The 22,295-nt window shown below is 34.7% G+C and overlaps 2 protein-coding genes and 2 long non-coding RNA genes across 4 annotated transcripts; all 4 read right to left on the bottom strand.

Moving 5' to 3' along the window:
- Positions 1–2,500: 2,500 nt before the first annotated feature.
- On the bottom strand, positions 2,501–3,623 carry LOC115987402 (thaumatin-like protein). The gene is made up of 2 exons (XM_031110933.1): positions 3,508–3,623; positions 2,501–3,410 (listed from the first exon to the last, which is right to left on the bottom strand). The coding sequence occupies exons 1-2, from the start codon at positions 3,551–3,553 to the stop codon at positions 2,749–2,751; spliced, it is 708 nt and encodes a 235-aa protein (XP_030966793.1). The 5' UTR covers positions 3,554–3,623; the 3' UTR covers positions 2,501–2,748.
- Positions 3,624–5,239: 1,616 nt separating this feature from the next.
- Positions 5,240–7,687, bottom strand: LOC115983718. The gene is made up of 3 exons (XR_004090167.1): positions 7,517–7,687; positions 5,770–6,507; positions 5,240–5,500 (listed from the first exon to the last, which is right to left on the bottom strand). It is a non-coding gene; the product is annotated as an uncharacterized LOC115983718 (long non-coding RNA).
- A 3,441-nt stretch (positions 7,688–11,128) lies between these two features.
- Positions 11,129–13,137, bottom strand: LOC115983751. Its single transcript, XR_004090187.1, has 2 exons — positions 12,949–13,137; positions 11,129–12,368 (listed from the first exon to the last, which is right to left on the bottom strand). It is a non-coding gene; the product is annotated as an uncharacterized LOC115983751 (long non-coding RNA).
- A 651-nt stretch (positions 13,138–13,788) lies between these two features.
- On the bottom strand, positions 13,789–21,092 carry LOC115987797 (cytochrome P450 705A12-like). Its single transcript, XM_031111407.1, has 2 exons — positions 19,930–21,092; positions 13,789–14,597 (listed from the first exon to the last, which is right to left on the bottom strand). Exons 1-2 carry the CDS (start codon positions 20,842–20,844, stop codon positions 13,983–13,985), a joined length of 1,530 nt encoding a protein of 509 aa, XP_030967267.1. The 5' UTR covers positions 20,845–21,092; the 3' UTR covers positions 13,789–13,982.
- Positions 21,093–22,295: the final 1,203 nt, after the last annotated feature.

Below are 22,295 nucleotides of genomic sequence, written 5' to 3'. Positions count from 1 at the left end.
TAATGTGGCTGAAACGTACATAAACACTTCTGCCTGATTGCAATGTTCTGAATGTTGATTTGACTCAAAACTAATGCCTTTCTATTAGAAAATTTCGACCGAGGTTGGTGATGACTGAACATAGCATTTCTACAAGGGTATGTATATTGGTGATTTGCCCCCTGTTCGATTTTTAAAACCATGGATAAAATAGATTGTGATCAAGTGATCGTGTGCAATTCAGATTTGTCTTCATCTCATTGTTGTGGTAGCATGCTAATTATGACAGGCCTTGATGAGAAATGAGAATAGTGCAAGAGACCAGCTTTGGGGAGTGAGAGAGGAGAGGCATGCATAATGATTATGGCTGTTGGGTGGCAATGATGAGACTAGATATGAGAGTCAAAAGATAGAATAGAAGAGCAACATCACGGCAATGATAGAGAGGTGAAAGAGAAATGAGATTAGGGGATTAGGCATTACCAATTTTACAAATTAGGTATAAGGGTGTGTTAAGGTGATAGACAGAGCAATCACAAGTTGCTTAGCTTGTTAGGGGTGAATGCCCTTGGATAATTTGGCAATTGGTTTTGGGGGTGGGGTTAGTTGTTTGTAGGTTTTGCTGATTGAAGGCAGCGAGTCCAAATGGCTATTCTTTAGAAAGATTCCCTACGTTATTAAAAAAGAAAAAAGAAAAAAGGAAAAGAGAAGATTGGCCAATCACAATTAGCTACATAAACCAAAAAAAATCCCATGTATGCATATATGTTGGTTGACTCAAGTTAATCAGGTGGATTTTTGTTTCACTTTCACCTGACACTCATCTAACAACCATTTTCTAGGAAAAACTTAGACCCAGTGTTTGTTTGACCATAGAGATTGGAATTGTCTATGACCCTTAATGTGTGTTTATTTGGAGAGATTTTAGGGAGGATGAAAAATTTAGGAGAGAAAGAAGTTTTAATGGGTGTTTTGGGGGGGGAGAGTTGAAAAAAATGTGGTGGGGTTCAGATGTTTTCTCCCCGGATTTTCTCCTCAAAATGGAGAGAAAACTATGGGGAAAAGCTCACTAACATGAGCTGACCAAAATGCCCCTGTATATTCTTTTTTGCTAACTTTTTTTTTTCTTTCTTTGTTAACGTTCACGATGTTTCAAGATTTTTTTTTTCATCCCACTTTTTTCTCTTTCTTTATTTTGTTTTTATCACTTTCTTCCATAGTTCATTTTTCCTAGTTTCTTTTTTTTTTAAATTTTTTTTATCACTTTCCTTTCTCTCTCTCTCTCTCTCTCTCTCTTCTTCTTTTTTATTTTTTTTTTAAATCAGTTTTCTGATCAGGCTTGTACCTTTAAAATAATAATTAAAAAAAAAAGTGAAATGTCCATGCATAATTTTTTAAAATAAATAAATGTGTATAAAAAAACTGTATTGCCTTTTGTTTTATTTAATAGGGATATAATCATAAATTTATATTAACATAATTTTTTATAGTTTTTCATCTCTCAACTTTTCTATCATCTACATATGAGAGGAAACTGAATCTTTTTTATTCTTTTACTTTTCTATCTCTTCCTCGTTTTTTACCCTCCTATTTTTCCACACCTCTAATCAAACAGACTCTTAGAGTGAGGTTGGAATGGTGTGTGGGTTAGATTATGCAGGTATCTAAGCAACACTACTTCAAACTAAAAATAGAGCAATGATATGAACTGGGACTTTGATATACACCACTACCACTCTTAAAAATTATGTGAATTAAATAAACACATACTTTAATAGGAAATTCCCTCGCAAATCCATCAACTTTTTGAAACACAAGCCTTTGACAACTAGTACATGACCAGGGATGGAGCCCAAAATTTGGCTTAGGGAGCCAGAAAATGAAAAAAAAAAGGATCCAAGAAAAAAAAAAAAACTAAAATAAAAATAAAAATAATAATACATGAAAAATAAAACTAGTATCTACTACAGTTATAACAAAGTACAAACAAAATAAAAGGCACAAATAACTATTTCTTAATTCATTTCAACTCATTTAGCAAAAAAGATTTCATTTCAACTCAAATAATTTAGGATATATCAAAATGGAGCTTGATGTTAAACATCTAGACTTCATACAATTGTTAAATATGTTTGAAATGTTCCAATGACCAGTAATTAAGGACTAGAAAATTAATAGTTTACTAATTTGTTTATATAGTGGTCATACTTACCATTCCAATTACTATTACAATGATGAATTGAACTTTTTCAATCATGAATATTATTGATACTAGATTTCGCACCAAAATATAATCAAAATATTTGTTTTGTGTATTTTGTTAATAAAAAAAGGATTCTTTGTTTTAGTTTAAGAAAGGGGTCACCCGCCAGCCACACATATGCGTTAGATGGCCACTTTTTTTTTTTTTTTTTCCTTTGCTTTTTTTGCAAGTAATTTTTGGGTTTTTAATGAGTTGATTTTCAATTTAAGGGGAACCAAGTATGGTTTTCTTTAGCTAAAATTGCCAAATAATGCATAATTATATATATTAATATGACAATACATGACAATACATCCAAGGAAGAAACATGAGTATCATGAATAAGGGAATCTTCCCTTTTTTTTTTTTGCAGAATTACTAAAATTTAAAGACAATTTGAAGAGAGAAGGAAAAGAAAAGAAAAAGAAAAAAAAAACCAGCAGCCTCTCTTGCAATAGTATAAGCTGAGCAGAAAGTATAATCTAAATATATGCATATGCATAAATTTCTTTCTTTTTGCATAAAATTTAACAAAACCTAATCAAGTAATCAGCTCCATCACAAGTAAAAAGGCTTGTCTGATCATCAAAGGCATAAGTATAAGCAGTAGGACAAGCAGCCTTGAACGCATTCGAATAGCTTGTAGGCTTGCAAGTCTGAGCATTGCTGTATTGTCCAGTGCAGCAATACTGAGGCCTATTCAATGCCAAGCATGCACTCTTGCACGCAACAACACGCCCATTTCTCTTCACTTCCAAGCCATTAGGGCAGCGTTGGTTCAAGTCAGAAACACACGTAGCACGGTTACATGAGCTTGAAACACCCAAAGGGATTATTGAGACAGGCATGTTATAGCCATCGACTAGGCTAACATCATAATAATCCACAGGACTATTTAGGGTAAACTCTGCAAGCGTAGCAGGTGGTGCACCGCCTGTTCCGGAACATTGCAATTGGCCACCACAGTCTCCGGTGATGCATGTTCCCCTGCCTGACTGATCAAATGAACACAAACTGCGGCCCCAGAACCGGCCTGACCACCCTTCTGGGGCACTGATATTCACATTTTCTCCACTTCTTAGCCGCAGACCACCATTCATTAGTGGAGCTTTTCCTTCTCCGCCTTGGATCCCTGGCCACACGGTGTTTCTACAGTTGTTTTGTAACGTAAAAACGGCAGCATCAACACCTGAAATTTTTCCCAAGAATTTAGAAGTGTTAGAATATATTAAGAAGAAAAGGAAAACGAAAAATATAGTTATGTGGGTGCAATTATTTTGTTGTACCTATAAAAGAGAGAACCAAGAGAAGGTGAAGTAGCTTTAATGCCATTGGAGATAATTTGAAGTATGCTAGAAGAGATGGCCTTTTGGTTGTGAAATTTGGAGTCTTTCTAATTCAAAGGAAGCAATAGAGGTATATATATATGTATATCATGTGAAGGAGGCTCAAGAACACGGCCTTTACATGTGTCTGAGCGTTGGATTGTGTTGCGACAAGTGTGTTTATTATTTTAACAGAAAGCACAGTAACAGAATCAAAGCCGATACATGTTAGAACGACAAGACTCTTGGCGAGTCATATTAGAACTTCAATCATATATTGTGTACTATTTATTTAATTATATAATCAGTAATCTCCCCCAATTTTTGAATAGCCACAGAAACATTTAAAAAAATATATATTTTAGTTCATTCCAAATTCATGCACTACTATACGCGGAAGTATCCTATCAATCTTGAAAGCTACGACATCAGCCATTAATTTAAAAATATTTTGGTTAAGGATGATTGCCGAACAATCAATTAAGATAGATTTAAAAATAAAAAAAATGGTGTAAAATTATATTAAAAAAGGGGAAAGAATCATTTACATTTTTTTTGGTCATTTCAACGTTAGTGCTTTTCTTAGGTTGTGACAAATTGTATCAAAGCAAAACTGGTTGTGGGTTGTGGAATTGATGAGGATGTCATAATTAAATTGGGGGAGATTATGATTGCCGAATTCGATATTGGATTGGAAACTAAGTGTTGCGTAGGCGATTTGGGTTTCATAAGCAATTATAAGAAGTTCAAATTATAACTTGACTACTCATTCTTGGGTATAAGCACAAATGTAATTACCGTTTATATATATATATATATATATATATATATATATAATTATCATATGAAATGTTTATTCTTTTCGTTTTTCATATAACCTTGTCTCAAGGGCCTCTTGAGTAACATTCAATCTTCTTTGACATGCTTGATAATTTTATTTTTATATTTTCTGGAAATTTTTTTTTATTATTTAATGTGGCTACAGGTACGAAATGATGTCGTTTAATTATCATATAAAAGAAATTCTTATTAAATTAATATTATTACATATGATGAACCCTTAGACATAGGTAATGTGAGTGGTACGTTTTCATTTTGGAGTATTAGATTAACAGCTCATAATCAATATGAAATTTCTTGAGGAAGGTAAAGTGGGTTTGGGCTTGAGGTGGATGTTCACAATTTATATGAGGGATCGGAGACTGAATTTGTGATAGCTTGGGTCATGACTCATGGTAGCATGCATGATGCATGATTACAAGGAGTTTCAATTATAATTTGAGTACTCATTTTGGGTATAAGCACAAATGTTCGAATAAAAATCTTTGCGCAACGCTTCACCATGCTCCTTGTTGCATGCATCCTTTAAGGCAGTGGCTGTTTAGTCCATGGTCCATGAGATGGTCGGTGCAAGGCCAGAAATTGGAACACATTGATTCTACTCGTTCTCGTCCTTTGCTTTAGGGCCTATCCCTTAGTGTGGTCAGTACTTCATATTGTCGGGCAGTGAATGCTTACACTTTTTCACTAATTATGACAGTTTACCAGGCCTCTTTCCTCCTCCCTTTTCTGCTCACTCGTAGGGGTTCGAACCCCTACAATGTCACGCCCCAAACCTAAGAGGGTTCAAAGCGTGAGGAAGAACCATTAAAAGTGAGAACGTAGGAGATTATTATTATTTTTTTTTCTTCCATTTGATAAAATAAATAAATATATTGATCTCTCCACAATACAAGTCAGAGCTCTATGACACATTTACAAGCAAAACAAACTACAATCATGTGACTCCAAATACACTTAACAATCCAACGTTCCAAATAAAATAAACACAAAGTTATGATCCTCTCTAAAGTATGCAACCTCAATAGCATAAATCTCTCACTTAGCATAATGCTCCAATCACCACCAATAAAACAAGCTCCATGCTTGAGGTATAGCAAATTTATCTGAAAAACTGTTGGAGAGTGAGATGAGCTAAAGCCCAGTAAGTAGCATAATTAATGGGGGTGGGGGGAAATGCAAGTTTCACAACAATGAACATTTTACAGACATGCTAAAATTTGGGAATTTCCATTTGAATTCTGCAAAATAAATTTCCTTAACATCATGACAAGAATAATAGACATATTGTAGCACCAAGCTTCCCAAAGTAATTATGAAACTACATATTATTCATTGTGAGCCATAAAATATCCAATACCATTTCAAATCCAGAAACCTCACCCAAGGCCACATGACAAGGTTGTCACACAGATGAGTTGTCACAAAGACGGGTCGTCACACAGATGGGATCGTCACACGGACAGTGGGTCGTCACACAGACGGGGTCGTCACATAGACGGGGTCATCACATAGACGGTGGGTCGTCACACAGACGAGGTTGTCACACAGACAGGGTAATCACCAATATCATGGCACAATGACAAAACCATGTCAAAAGCTCACAAGTTAATGTATTTAAAATACACAGTTCACTTCTAAGTAGTTTCATAAAATATTTCAATAACCAAATAGCTACAATATTCTCAAAATCCTCTAAACTATTTCTTGACATAAATATTTTGTGTAAATTTCCCAAATAATACAAGCTAAGATAAAGCATCTTTAGAATTTGCAAATAATGCAATGAATCCATAAAACGCATTCTCAAGAATTCAATCAAAGATGCTAGTCTTTTCCATGCTAACAATCATGCAATTCCCCATATGAAATAAAAATATGCACTTTCATATATAATCATATATAGTAGGGTCACAACATAACACTTTTTAGAAAAAGATAGTTCCACCATTAATTTTCTAAAATGTGTTTGACCCGAAAACAATGTTTATACAACATGGTTATTTTCCAAAAATACCATAAAAAGCTACTTACCTCGGAAGGCTAGCCAATTTTACCTCAACCGGGCACCACAAAATCAACTAATCCAGTCACTAGGTCAATCACCAAGATTATTGGAACCTAAAAACACAATGATCAACCCTATCAATAACAAGGCCTTTCACAAAGTACCATCACACTTATCTCCATAAATCATAACAATACCCTAAAATCAAACCAAAGGCCCTAAAGTCTAGCTTGCCCGTCCTAAGATAAGTACCTTTCCCAAGCAGGAACCAAACAAGCATCCAAGAAACTCATAGTGCTGACACAACCAAAACATTTTAAATTCACTACCGCAAAAATGTGCATCATAAGATAATATAATATACTCATGAATCTCTTTGAGTACTAGATAATATATTTAAGCCAAGATAAGATCAACCGAGGTTTGGGATTAATTCCACAATTTCTCAGCATTTTAGTCTTGCTTTCAGATTCAGTACATAACAGGGCAGCCATTTGTAAAAATTGTTTGGTCAATGAAATGTTATCAGATTAATTCAAAACTTTAAGGGAACATTCCTCTATATGTATACAATGTACCACAGAAATTTCAGCCCAAAAAGATTTTTCTGTAATTTATTAAAAATCATGCATTGCGGCTGACTCAAATCTGTCATGACAGCTTTAGAAAATTTCTATAGTTGTAAGACTAGCCCAAATTATTTGAGAATTTACTCACATTAAAACCACCAGATTTAAAGCATATTAAAAACAACGAATCAAACCCAAAAATCTCATATAAACAACTTATCAAACACTTGGTATGCAAAAGCACATGCTCACACTTAACTTGCATAAATTTGTAGTTATCACTCCACTCACACCCACATTTGCCAAAGTCATCAAAAATGCAAAGAACACACTTCCAAAAATCAACCCACACGATTTGCTCAAGGAAACCCAAGTTTTTAACCATGGAGAAACCCCAATTGATCATCATTTGTAAAAGCCCTTAACCATTTAACAAATAAATCCACCAAATCAAAAACCCATGTACTCAATCACATGTATACCACTCATGTAGTTTAGATTAGAAGAAATCTCAGAAAAACTTGAAAAGCTACCAAACAATTAAGAGTTTTACTTTTAAAGCTTTGAGAGAATGGAGCGTATGGGGTTGCTAATGGGGTTCTCCGGTGAAATCCGCCAAAAGTGGTGGTGGATGGCTGGTTTACTGTTGAGGGAGTGAGAGAAATAGAGGGAACTAGAGGGTGTATGTGTGTGGGCTTCGGTGGTTGAGTGAGATAAGGAAATAGAGAAATGAAAGAAGGGGTATACGTATGGTGATAAGAGAAAGGGGCTGTGTTGATGGGAGCATTGTGAACCACTTGTTCCAAAATATCTTGGGATCAAAATTACAACTTTATCCTTAAAGTTTCTCCCATATTTAAATTGGCCCATTCCAAACTTAACTAAATACTATCACATGCCCAAATATTCAAAACTCCTCCATAAAATAGTTAACCACACTGATTAAAAAAAGACCAATTTAGATATTATTCTCATTGGAAAAATTGCTTTAAAAAAATATTTGGAGTGTTACACACAAAGGGGGAAGGAGTGTTTTTCTTGGATTGTGATAGTACTTATAATAATTTTATTTTCTATTATTTTTATGAAGCAACTCTAATTTAATGTGGCTACATGTACCTGGTGAAACGACATAGAAATTCTTATCTAACATTAATACACGTGATGCACTCATAGACATCTCTGATATGCTGGTTATATTTTTACTATGTACTATTAGATTAAGGAATTTATGTGAGAGGATTGTGATACCTTGGGATTTAATTTGATTTGAACAAGCGTGTTGAAAAAGCGTGTTGTAATGTTGAAAAAGCGTGCCAATGTATGACTAGTTGCAAGCCTACACAATGTGTGGGATAGTTATAAATTTTTGTTTAGTAAAAAAGTTTGGTGTTTCTTCCAACTACACAATAGATTCATTAACATAAAGAGTTTGTTTCGTGCAATGTTTTTCTTTTATCATATTAACTATTTTAAGCGCTTGTATGAAAATATATATGATTATTCTTATTAGAGAATATATAGGACAATAAATTTAGTTATAAATGAATTTTTGTCATGGTATGTTGAACACTTATACATTGCAAGATGAGCTTCACATGTCAATAAAAACAGACTAAATGAACCAAAGTAGCTCGAATGAACTGAAGTGGACCAAATGGATTGAAGTGGATCGAAATGGACCAAGCGGATTGAAGTGGACCAAATAGGCTAAAGTGGACCAAAGTAGATTGAATTGGACTAAATGGACCAAAGTAGACCTAATGGACTTAAGTGGACCAAATATATGGAAATGAATCAAAGTGGATTGTATTGGACTAAAGTGGACCTAATAGACCTAAGTGAACCAAATAAATTGAAATGGACCGAACAACAACGACAACATCCACTGCTGCTGCAACAATGGCCACCAACAACTGCTGCCGCAACAACATCGACTAGCCACCATTGGCACAAACCCACATCCACCAACGCCACCTTAAAAAAAAAAAAAAAAAACCAGAGAGATCGACACAACACCACATTCACCAAACCAAACAAACCCACATCCCAAATCTACCAAATCAAACAAACCCACATCCCAAACCCACCACCGGCACAAACCCACATCCACCGACATAAACACACATCCCAAATCAAACAAACCTAAAAGCAAAACCCACCACTGCAGGTTAATTGAGAGAAATCCGATGGTGGGAGATTCCGATGACGTGGTGGATGGCACAGTAAGCTCGGCAGCGTGGCATGGCGTGGTGATTAGGCCATGGGTTGCTATGGATGTGATGGGTTGGGTTCGTGTGGCTGTGTTGGTGGACGGCGTTGCGTGGTGGACATCGATCTGCCCATCCGAACCCACCCAGCACCAATTTTCTCATCCGAATCTACCATCAAATCACAACAAAACCAAAAAGAAAAAAAAGAAAAAAAGAAACCACTGTCGTAGAGATCGGCCTGGCTTGATGCTCCAGCCTGGGTTTTGTCGGAGAGGGAGGCAATGACGTGGAGTAGAGGGAGAGAGAGCAAAGAAATGGTTGAACAAGGAAGTGAGAGAGAGCAGTTACTGGCCGGTGAAGGAAATGAGGAGATAGAGGAAAGAAAGAGGAGATGAGGAGACATAGGAAGTGGGCCCCTCATGAATAAAAAAGTAATATAAATTATGAAAAAGGTAAACAGTGTGCTCTCAAATTTGAGAGCATATTGTAGCATGGTTCAAAAAAATGACAGATATAGAACACCTCATGAGGCTCATATTTTGGGGTTTGGTGTGCCAAATGCCAAAAATTTGGCATATGGCACACTTGTTACGAATGCTCTAATAATCCAAAGAATTATCAAGGGTAACAAATTTTGCAAGTGTAATAGGTGGTGCGTTGCCTACTTCGAGACATTGTAAATTACCACCACAGTCTCCGGTGATGCATGTTCCCTTATCTGATTGATCAAATGAACACCCATTACGACCCCAAAATAGGCCTAACCACCTGTTTAGGGCACTGATATTCATAGTTTCTCTAGATGTTAGATCTACCCCACCATTTATTAGTAGGGGTTTTCCTTTTCCTCCTTGGATCCCCACCCACACAATGCTATCACATTTGTTTTGCTATGTAAAGACCAAAGCATTAGGATCTGAGTTTGTAGTGTTGGCAAATCATAATAAATAGTAAGTCTTGTTGACTTAGAATATATACTTTAAGTCTAAGACAAAGACTTAAGTTTAGGATAAAAAAGAGATGCAATCTAGTCCTCTCGATTGCTTTTGATTGATGTTCAACTTTTCTCGATCGATCAAAGATTGCAGATTAGCAAAATTAGCAAACATGAAGAGCTTATAACTTGTCCATTTAAAATCCACATTGTGATTTGTTTTTGTGGTAATTAAAGGACATTATAAACTAGCCCTAGAGGGCTTTAAGAGAGAAAGAAGGGTGCTTCTTATGCCTCCTCTTGTAGATCTAGGGTTTTTGTACCCATAGCTCTCTCAAATCTTCTATCGGTAATATTCTTTAAAGGAACTCAAGATCCTGTGTTGTAGAAGTTGCTGCCTCATTCTAGTCATCAAGGGTGCTAGAGATCTAAACCTTCAAGATGGTCTTGGAGTTGTAGACTAGAGGTCTATGTTGGAGAACAAAAGCGTGAACTAGAGTTTAATGTTGGAGCAGATCCACATCAAAGAAGTCTGAGGGTTTCAGAACTAGGTTTTATAATCACAGTTAAGTTTACTATGAATTAAATATTCTTGACTGTAAAATTTCATTTGATAGTGGATTGTTCTTTTTGGGATTGGTCCTCCCAAGTTTTTTACCTTGAAATTCGTTTGTTTCATTAGTTTCTTGAGTTATCATTTCTTGTGTTACCCATTTTTCCGCTGTGCATGATATGTTTGATTATTTTGTTTAACCTTTAAGGCTTGCATAATTAATTTAATTAACAACTTGACCTTAAAATTGGTTAAACACTATTTGTCTAGGGGTCTAAAAACTAACACAAAATGTCACGCCCTAAATCCCAAAGGGTCCAAAACATGAGAAAGATGTCTCAAAGTACCTGTAGATTTTTCATTTTTGACAATCCAATCCACATAAATCATATCAAGTACCAATATCAAGAATTATCATAATAATTCCATTAAATATACTCTTAAAATAAGTCAGAGCTCTAAGCAATAATTACAAAGACCATTGGCTACAAAAGAATAGAGGTCTAAATAAATAATTACATATCATCAGCTTGTCCCATTAGTGGGAATAACGTCACAACCACTATAATATACAAAAGAATGAGTCAGGTCTATTCTAAGATGTACATCATCTAATATCTCCATTACAAATATTCAGCCTCCATCAGTAGTTAGTCTAACTGCTGTTAACCACTAAAAAGTTGTCTCAAAAGATTGTTGTCTACTCTGAAAAGTTAATAAAATAATAGGATGAGACAGTCCAGTAAGTAGCATAATTAATGGGGGTGGGGGAAATACAAGTTTCATGATGATAACAATTTACAAATCATGTTTTAATTTGAGAATTTCCAAGTAATTTCTACAAAACCATTTCCAAAAAGAACATGACAAGAATGAATAAAATGACATGGCACAAAGCTTCTTAGAATGCTCTCATGAAACTACATACTATAATTTGTGAGTAATAACAATACAATTTCATACCCAAGGCCACATGATAAGCCGTCACAAAGATAGAACTAATCTTCTATCACAAAGACGGAACTCATCGCCGACACACAGCCAGAACTAAATATGCCATCACAAAGACGAAACTAATATGCCGTCACAAAGACGGAACTCAATAACCATCACAAAGACGGGTGCTAAGATACCAATGTCACACAGACTATAGTATCTAACTAGGTAATCACTGGGTAATCACATGTCACAGCATGTGGGTAAAACATAAAGAGCTTACAAATTACTTTTAATTCGAAATACATAATTTACTTTCAAGTAGTTTTATAAAATATTTGAACGCCCAAGATATTTACAGGGTTCTCAAAACCTTCAACTCATTTCTTGTCAAAAAGATTTTGTATTAACTTCCCAAATAACATAGGTCAAGATAAAACATCTTTATATTTTTGCAAATAATACAATAATTCCATAAAACGCATTCTCAAGAATTTAATCAAAGATGCTAGTCTTTTCCATGCTAACAAATCATGCAATTCCCCATATGCAATAAGAATATGCACTTTCATATATAATCTTATATAGTAGAGTCATAACACAACACTTTTTAGAAAAACATAGTTCCACCATTCATTTTCCAAAATGTGTTTGATCCAAAACAATGTTTATACAACATGATTATTTTCCAAAAATCCCATTAAAAGCTACTTACCTTGCAATCCGCAAAAGCCTAATTTTCCAAGCTCCAAATGAAATTAATTAGAACCTAAACAATACCAAGCAAATCTATCACAATAAACGTAAAGTTTAAAATTATATCTGGCTACCTATTAGAAATTGCTAACTAAGAAATTAATTGTAAGCTTAGCATTTAATCTCAAAATTAATGTATTCCACTTCCAAAGTTTCTCAACAAATACATTACAAGGCGTAGACTCCAACTTATAATCATATCATTCCAAGCTTCACATTTACCATAAAAGATCTTAACACTTTATGAATTTTTTCCTCAATATACATGTTATTTTCAAGAGACCCACAAAACAACAACATATATAACAATATCCACTGTTACAAACCTCAAATGTAAATCTTCTACTAACTCCAAATAAACAATAAAAATTAGATTCATTAATTATTTCACATTAAAAAGTTAAAACCCCAAAATCTTTTCTATTGGTAAATCTCAAACGGCTACCATTATACAAAATCCACAACCATTTACCCAAATAGGTCTACCAAAGCAAAACCCATAAACATTATCACAAGAATATCACTCCCAAAACTTAGATTACAAAAACCTCTAGCAAAATATGAAAACGCACAAAACGTATAAAAGCTCTTACCTTAAATAAGATGAGATGTAGGAGCTTAAGAGGTTTTATGGAGCTTTTTCGCCGGAAGATAATGGTGGAGATGGTGGAGTGATGCACCGGTGCGAGAGTGAGGGAGTGTGAGAGAGGATTGTGGGTGTTTGAGACAAAATGAAAAAGAAAAAGAGAGCAAAGTGAGAAGAGAGGAGAGCTAGCCGGCCAAAGGGGAGAGAGATATTTTGAGAGGAAAGGAGTGGTGGGGAATTAAGGGGGGTGGAGCTCACGTGAGTCAAAAATCTGACCACCTTCTTTTTCATTTTTTTTTTTTTTTTTTTTTTTTTTTTTTACACTTGACTTGGGCTGGGCGTTACACAAAACATCATGAGCACTTGAAAATTTCTGGGAATTCAACGTTACTGACCATATTAAACCTAACAATTAAAAGAATGACAATATATATTTTGAAGAAGAAAAAGAAAAGTAAAAAATGCGTTTTTTTTTTTTTTTTCCTTATAATTTGATAACTATGGAAGGGAATTTAAAATTTTGAATTATGAACATTTATGATGAAAACACCAACAGATGCCACTAGCCGGCTTGAAGTTGTTTATTTTGACCTTCACAATTTCTTTTCCATTGTCCACTTCATGGGACCTCGTGTACACATCAAAGTAGTTACTTAGGAGGCAAAAGAACTGTCTTTTTAATCATTAAAAAAATTTATTTAAGAATCTTATCATAAAAAAGTGTCTTTACACTTTAATATATCGATTTTGAGGAAACTCTGTCCAATAAAAAGTACCCATTACCCTATCCTATCTTTTATCAAAACACAGCGACAATTAAACAATAATTATTTTATATTATTGCACATATTTTAGAACAACATTTATTAAACATGACATGCATTGGAAATACTTTACGGTTTACACAACATACAGATTGTAATCTGCAGATATTGAAAATACGTCTGTAATTATGTGTTATTATACAATAATTTTCAAGCACCAAAGGACATGACGTAAAGGATTTGTACAATTTAAGTAGCCCAGTGTAAGAAATTAAAATTAAGACGTAAATGGATTGAAGTGAACAACGGGAAGGCAGATAAGTGGTTGAGCCATGGGCTGGGTAATGCCTGGTCCAACTTGCATATTAACCTTAGCATGGTCTTCCTCTCCACCAACTTTCCAATCAAAACATTGAACCATGGCTGCAATTGTAGTGTGTACCAAACTAAGTGCTAACTTTGAGCCTGGGCATACTCGCCTTCCTGCCCCAAAAGGAATATATTTCATAACATCTTCTTTTTCCAAGGAAACTAAGAACCTCTCTGGACAAAAGTCATTTGGACAATTCCATACGTTTGCGTCTCTCATTATCGTATACACATTGATTGCCATCATAGTTTTCTCAAGTATATCAAAGTCTTTGATTTTACAGTCTTGGCGACATTCTCTTATAACAATAGGCCATGGTGGGTGTAGCCTTAATACTTCCTTCACAACTGCTTGCAAGTAAGGGAGACTTGGGATATCTGAATCCTCCACTAGTCTACTACTACCAACCACAACTTTTATCTCTTCCCTAACCTTATTGAATACATCTGGATGGTTGATTAATTCAGCTATTGTCCATTGCATTGCCTCTGCTGATGAACTGGTGCCTCCTAAGAAGAGTACCTAGAAAATAGGAAACATTTGAATAGAGTTAATGAATTTCTACCATGGTTACGGAATTAGTGGGAAATATTGCATTGTGATAGATTTTTGTTGGCAAACATCAAATACGTAATTGATATAGGTATATATGAAGGGAGGGACGAAACTAAGATTTTAGTTTTGAATGGGTCAAACTACGAACTAATTTATTATCATTATTATTATTATTTTAGAATTCAAGAATGAAAGATATGCTAAGATTTAAGACTAAATATACTATGCAAAATGAAACTACTATCCATTCAATATTAATAAAATATAAACAAGAGAACAAAAAAAAAAAAAAAAAAATTATTCATCAATTATTTATTAACCAAAAATGTAGAATTGTTTTTTTTTTTTTTTAATATTTATATTTAGAAGAGAGTCACAAATTATAGGGTTGCTGACCATTTCATTTTTTTAATATGTCCTTGGACTAGTTGAATTTTTAGGAAGACAAACTTTACAATTTTATTTTACAAAGTATTTTAATAATAGAAATAGGGGAGTGGGCATTGGGGCAGGGAACCCATGGCCTCCTTTGGTCCTAACTTGGGTCTGTATAAGCATAAAGTTTATGTGTATACCTAAAGTGGTTTTGCCAAATCCACATGTGATGACATTGTTGTAGAATAAACTGATCAAATAGTCTCTTTTCATGTCTCTTACCGACTTTCACATACCAAATAGGTATTGACTAATGGAAACCCTAGATAGACCAGATATATAGCACACAAGAAACAAAGACAGTATTTTGAGTGAAATTTTTTTTCTCAAATTTCTAATTTTTTGTACTATTTTTTGAAGAATAATATACTTAAAATAGATCTACAATAAACTCTAGATTCAGTATTTTTGCAATATATTTTTTGCAAATATTGGGCATCCGCTCATAAGCGTACCTATTGGGCTTGGAACATAATACAAGCTAATTGCCAACATCCTCCTACTTTTTCATACTCTCTCTCTTTCTCAAAATTGACTTTCTATGCTGTAGACCTATATATATATATATAGTGTCTGTTTGGTAAAGATTATTTTTACCAACTTATTTTATTATTCAACTTAGTTTTGATACTATTCATGGGTTTCACAGTACTATTTCAGCTAACTTTTACTTTTATCTACAGTACTTTTAGCAAAATAAGCAGATCTCAAATGAACCCAAATATATATATTTTAAAGGGAGCTATAGTGGTGGTTTCAAAATGCTGGAATAGCTTATTTGGGTTATTTCGACATTTGTCGAAACAGTCAGTATAGGTTCACAAAGTTGCCAAGACCAATACTGGTGGTTTGAAAAGTGCTGCTATATTTCACCGAGGTCTATTGTAACACTTAAAAGATGACACTAGAAAGCGCCTTCATATTCCAACTGGAGCTATGCCGACGGTTTAGATACCTATATATAGCGGTGGTTTTGAAGCACCAGTATAGGTCGGTTTTTTTTTTAGTGCAACCTCATTGGACTAGGATCCTCTAATTAATCCCTCAGAAGCTTAGCAAAATCAAAGCAACACTCAACCCCTGATTACTTAGTCAGGGGGAGTCACATTAATGTTTAAGCTCCTAAAGTCAACGCATGGATTTTGGATGCAAGTACATAAACTCTGTTGTGTGGTTTGATCATCTTCCTTTTGCCATCATGCTATTAAGCTCCTAAAGTCAAATTGTTCATGGTTGCGGGCAACATGCTAACGGTGTCCTTCCTCTAACTTGTGATAGAGTTAAAGCTAACATAGGTCACGATATGAAAATGATAGGATACTCGCATTATGAGCATACAGTGATTCAATCTCTCACCTCATATATCTAGTGCAGGGGCGTAGCATTATGAGCATACAGTGATTCAATCTCTCACCTCATATATCTAGTGCAGGGGCGTAGCCAGGAATGAACACTTGGGGGGGCCGGGTTGTAACAGAAATATATTAAATATAATTCTTAAGTCTATTGGATACAAAATTATCAACTTTCATATATCATCATATACTTGAACATGTTGGGAATTCAACCGAAATTCCAAACATGTGAGAAACAAAAAAATAAAGAAAAGAAAACGCCAAAAGAAAAACAATCACACGCACAAGACAGTATTTACGTGGTTCGGTAATTTGCCTACGTCCACAGAGTTGCAGGGATTTCACTATTATAAAAGAAAATTACAATGTGCGGTTACAGTGTTTTTCTTTCTCAAAAACAACAAGACAAAACCCTAATCACACAAAAAAACGGCTTTTATATCCTTATGTGAATTAAACCATGAAAGTTGAAATTGATGACGATGAGTATCATTATTGTATGGATAATTTATATCTTTAGGTTGATATGGACCTTTTTCGATATAAGCTCGTTGGATTTCATCTTGTTTATCGATAGGAAATTCACATATTTGTTTACGTGATCCTGGATCACGATCTATCTCTTCAAATTGAAGTTTTGGACATTTGGAGGGATGTTCATCAGGCATTGAAGTATTAACATTTGTTTCTACAGCCATAGGTGTCCTAATTTCTAAATTGCTAACATCTTGTTTCTTAAAGAATGCATCAATTGTTTTTCGTTTGCCCATAATTCTTTTAGCTTTAAGAATATGACTCAAAAATTAACTTGAAAAAAATTTTAAAAAATAAAATTTTAATTAGAAATTTTTACTTAATTATATGAATGTTATTCATACTCAAGAAAAAAACAAAATTTCCACTATAATTTAAACAGTCAATCCATTTTTAATACAACTTTAATTAATAATAACCCCTCAAACAAAAACAAAAATAATTTAATTAATTTGTCTTTTATAATGTATTGGTTAATTTAATTATATAGCTTTAATTAATGTTGTTTAGCGTAATAATAAACTATATTGCTTTAATTTATTTGTCATTAATTATACAATTAACTAATTATAGTATAATAGTGATACAGTAACTAATTAACTATCTATTCTATCTATTAGCTAATGGACCGCAACTAAAATAATATTAATCAATAAAAGTTGGATGGTGAAGTCCTTTAGAAAAAAAAAAAAAAACCGATATTATTAATATTATATGATTTTCAAAATTTTTTTAAATTGCTTTTTTCTAAGTTTCAATTCCAAAATTGAAACTTGGGTAATTTGTGAACACACAACACACAAACACACCCACCAACAAGCCCAACCCAACACATAAACACACCCACTGACCCACCAAAAACAAAAACACTTATAACACACAAACACACAACACACAAACACACAACACACAACACAAACATGGTTGTGGTTGTACAACAGGACCCAAAAAAAAAAAAAAATATATATATATATATATATATGTTATGAGTGCAGGCGTGTGAGCGTGTAAGATGCAAGGAGCACAGGACAGCCAAATTTAAAAAGACAAAAACAGGAAAAAAAAGAAGAAGTTAAAGTCAGCCAATCAGATTCTCACACACTCACAGTTCCACATAAAAAAAAAAAAAAGATGCTGAGTTTCATACTTTCATTTATAAGTTCATTCCATTCTTTATAACTTATAAGTTTATTCAGTCATATACTCATTCAGTGAGATAAAGAGAGAGAGAGTTAGAGAGAAAAACCTTGAGGGAGGCCGGACTGCCGGAGGCGAAGGAAGCAACGAGGCTGACGAGCACCGCTCACGGCTCACCGGCGTAGAGGCAGATGCGCAGACGGCAGAGCGATGAGCCGAATGCCGATGACCGATCTACCGTCTACGATGTCGATGTCGATCTGTGATGAGGGGCGACCGTTGCGACGACGATGACGACGAGTTCGCTGCGGCGACGACGACGGCGACGTGACCGTCCGTGGGTTACTGGGTTTGGTTTTGGTTTGTGTATTGGGGATTTTTTTTTTTTTTGATAAACACCTCTGTGCTCTGTCCTCTGTGTTAGTGTGTTTGGTTTGCTGAGTTCTGATTTTGGTTTGCTTTTGTATTGGGTAATGGGGTTTGATCTCTGCTAGCGACGACGCGACGTGATGGGATTTTTGCAGGCGCCAGCGACATGATGGGTTCGATTTCTCATTCTCTGTATATATATATATATATATATATATATATTTTTTTTTTTTGATTGAGAATCCGTGGGCTTGCCGTGAGCGAGCTACCTGTAATGGGCTCACCGTGGGCTTCGCTTGCCGTGGGCTACTGGGCTTTTGTTATATATATATATATATATATTTTTTTTTTCAGATTTTAGTTCAAATTTTTTTTGGGTTTTTTTTTTTTTGGCTTGAAAGTAGAATAGATTAATATATATATATATATATATTTAATTTGATGGTGTTGCTAATTTTTGATTGAGAGCTAGGAGAATTTGTGAGAAATGGGTTGGGGGGGGGGGCGGCTGTGTAATGTTGGGGGGGCCTAATTATTTTTTCTTCATAGTCTAATGGGAAAAAATTTTTTTTTGCAGGGGCCACGGCCCCCCTAAGCCACTATGTGGCTCCGCCCCTGATCTAGTGGTCACCACAGTACCCAAGCCTTATGTGTGTGTGTGTGCACGCACATCAATTTGAAATAGAATGTCATCCATAACAATTGCTTACTAACAAGATGATAAAGCATCAACTAAATTATCACACAAATTATACAAATCATAACAAGTCCTCAAAAAGCTAAAAGAAAATGTATATATAACACTGACTAAGCAATACAACAATCATTAACTAAAACCTATGAAGACTTAGAGTCCACTTGGGGACGGCTTATTTAGCTAAAATTGAAATTTTTTTGTTGAAAGTATTATAAATAAAATTAAAAAAATAGCTGAAATAGTACTGTGAGATTTATAAATAATATTAAAAAGTGTAACGAGTCCATGAATGGTAGCAAAAATAAGCTGAATAGTAGCAAATATAAGCTAAATAGTAAAAAAAACTGGTTTTTTAAGCTAATAGCAAACGCAATCTTAGGCCCTCATAATATGGGTATAGAAAAGATCTCTAACAATGGAGGAAGTACCTTATTACGTGTGTATTTTTCCCTAGCAATCGGCTTTGTTAAGGATTAGTAAACATGCTATCCATAGAAATATGCTACAAAGAGAGCTATTTTCCATGCAACCATATCTTGGTTGTAGTACCAAATAAGTTCACCACTTTGCTCTATTTTTTAGACAAATTAGTGTGACCCTAAGAAAAAACTTTATTTATTTTATTTTTATTCTTCTTCTTTAATATCTCAAAATAACAAGGGAAAGGCACAGAAAGCACCATTTACGTTTTTCGTTTTTTGATTGTGGTTTTAAAGATAATTAAAATGAACGAATAATGAATTAAGGAGAACAAGGAATTCGTGTGACTTACGAGCAAGAAAGCCTTGAGATGTGTTCTGTTAATCTTAAACTCAGCTTTGTCATCTCGATACACTTTCAATAGTATATCCACGAAATCTTCATTCTCAACATTAGGGTTCTCTTCATGCTGCTTCAACACCCTTTCTAAAATCTCATCGTACGTTAAAATCACATCTACAGCCTGCTTTCCATAAAACCAAAAAACCAAAAATCTCAGTGGCCCCAACACATCCCCAAAAGATACCTTTGCACTAACCTCTGTGGTCTCCTTCACCAACTGCCTGATCTTCTCAGCTTCATCATTGTCATCTGAACACCTTATGCTCATGACCACCCTACAAGTAGAGTTGTTTGTTAACTTCATCAACTCAGAACTCATGTCAAGGACCTGTTTTTTCTTACCACTCTCTAACACTTTATGCAAAAACCGAATCATTTCTTCACGTCGGATATCACGTGATTTTTCAACCTGATGGGCAGAGAGTAATTCATTCTTGCAAAGCTTTTTGAAGAACCTCCAACAATCACCATATGGAGCTACGAAAAGTCCATAGTTTTTATATGGTAATTTATCAACAAAAGCGAAACTTGGCCGGTTTGCAAATACAAGGTCATTGGTTTTAAATATTTCGGTGGCCATGGAGGCTGTTGAAATTGAAAGGCACCTGGAAGCGCCAAGCCGGAGATAGAGGAGAGGGCCATATTTGTTGGAGAGGTTGTGGAAGGATTGGAATAAGGATGGATCAAGAAGGTAGAGATGACCAATGATTGGGAGGGCTGGTGGGCTTGGAGGGAGGTTTAGAGGGGTCTTTGTCTTGAAGAAGGACTTGAGTAAGAGGGCTGAGAGGAAATAAAGGAGGAAACACAGGAAGTAGTATTGGATATCAATAATCGTGGCAATATTGAGTAGTCTATGCACGGCCATGTTTTTGTAAGTAAAACTAAACTCCCAACCTTAGAAAAAAGGTTGCATGCTATAATCTCAAGTTTTGAGGGAGCTTTATAATTGATCTATGGAATCTTTGTTGACTGTGATTTATGATAGTCTAATTAAAATTGATTGGGACTGAATCTCAGATAATGGATAGCACTACCTTTCACATCAATCTACTAGCTCATGACAATGAAAAATTAAGTATGCTAAAAATTTGTATAAAGAATGATTAACCGGTAAACCTGCCAACTTGAATCTCAGAAATAGTATTGATTAAAAAATCATGCTAACGAGTGCCCTTAAGGTATTGGTTAATAATCTATTTTAGGAAAGTTTTGACATAATTTTTATGGAAAATGAAAAAAATTGTCAAATTATTAATTGTTTTTTCTTTATTTTTTCATAAAAACTTTCTTTACATGGATTATTAACCAATATCCTAAGAATATTCGTTAGCATTTTCCTTGATTAAATTTAGCCATCGACTATTTCAACTTCCAAGTAATTAATTGGAAGTTGCAATAGTATATTCATTAATTACTTGGAAGTTGCTATGCAACTTCCATCTTCCAAGTAATTAATTGGAAGTTGCAATAGTATATTCATTAATTACTTGGAAGTTGGAAGTTGCAAATGCAACTTCCAACTTCCAAGTAATTAATGGGGATAAGGCACCCAACTCTCCCTGATCCGTGGGTTGGCTTCCAATTATTGTGTCTTACGTCTTATTCTCATTAAAGACTCATTCAATATTGTTATCTATACTCTCTCACACACACACACACACACACTAGCATACATCTAGTAATCAACATGACATCAATCATCCTAGAAACCCTAACATACATCTATCATGGCAACTCACATCAAGCCTAGCATACATCTATCATGCATATCATATCATCTCATCCAAGGCAGGTAACAACAAAATATCACAAGGGCAAAAACATATCCAATGCATGTTCAACATATCCAAAGGCAACATCAAAGAAACATGTGATTGCAATCTCGACATCAAGAACACATCATCCAACCAAGCATGTTCAACTCATCATTGAATATATATCCGATGCATGTTCATGTGGTTGCATGACTTACCTTACTGCATCTCAGCACCTATGCATCAATGAATGGACATATGAATGCATGTAAATGGTATTAAAGCAAGAAAAGAAAGGAAAACCCTAATCTAGCATGTTAAAGGCAAACAAATAATTAAATAGGGGAAAAGAGACTCAAAAACATAAAAAGGAGCCAAAACAGAGGCATATGACACATGGAAATAAAGAAAAAAAAGCAGAAAAACTAGGATTAGGGTTTCTGGGTTGAAGTATGCATGCGCATGCATATGCGGGCTAGTTGTATGCGTACGCATACTTCAAGCCTGCGTGCGCATACAGAATTATGTGTGTGCAGACATGCCACCATAAACCCTAACTAAG

This window comes from Quercus lobata, chromosome 4 (assembly GCF_001633185.2).
Source record: "Quercus lobata isolate SW786 chromosome 4, ValleyOak3.0 Primary Assembly, whole genome shotgun sequence".
NCBI classification, from domain to species: Eukaryota; Viridiplantae; Streptophyta; class Magnoliopsida; order Fagales; family Fagaceae; genus Quercus; species Quercus lobata.
This window is presented reverse-complemented; position numbering and strand designations above follow the sequence as displayed.

Coding starts and splice junctions, on each gene's coding strand:
- LOC115987402 (XM_031110933.1), bottom strand. CDS start 3,553: ATGGCATTAAAGCTACTTCACCTTCTCTTGGTTCTCTCTTTTATAG. Junction 3,411..3,507: donor CTTGGTTCTCTCTTTTATAG/GTACAACAAAAT, acceptor GAAAAATTTCAG/GTGTTGATGCTGCCGTTTTT.
- LOC115987797 (XM_031111407.1), bottom strand. CDS start 20,844: ATGGCCGTGCATAGACTACTCAATATTGCCACGATTATTGATATCCAA. Junction 14,598..19,929: donor ATCTCAAGGCTTTCTTGCTC/GTAAGTCACACG, acceptor CCTATTTTCTAG/GTACTCTTCTTAGGAGGCAC.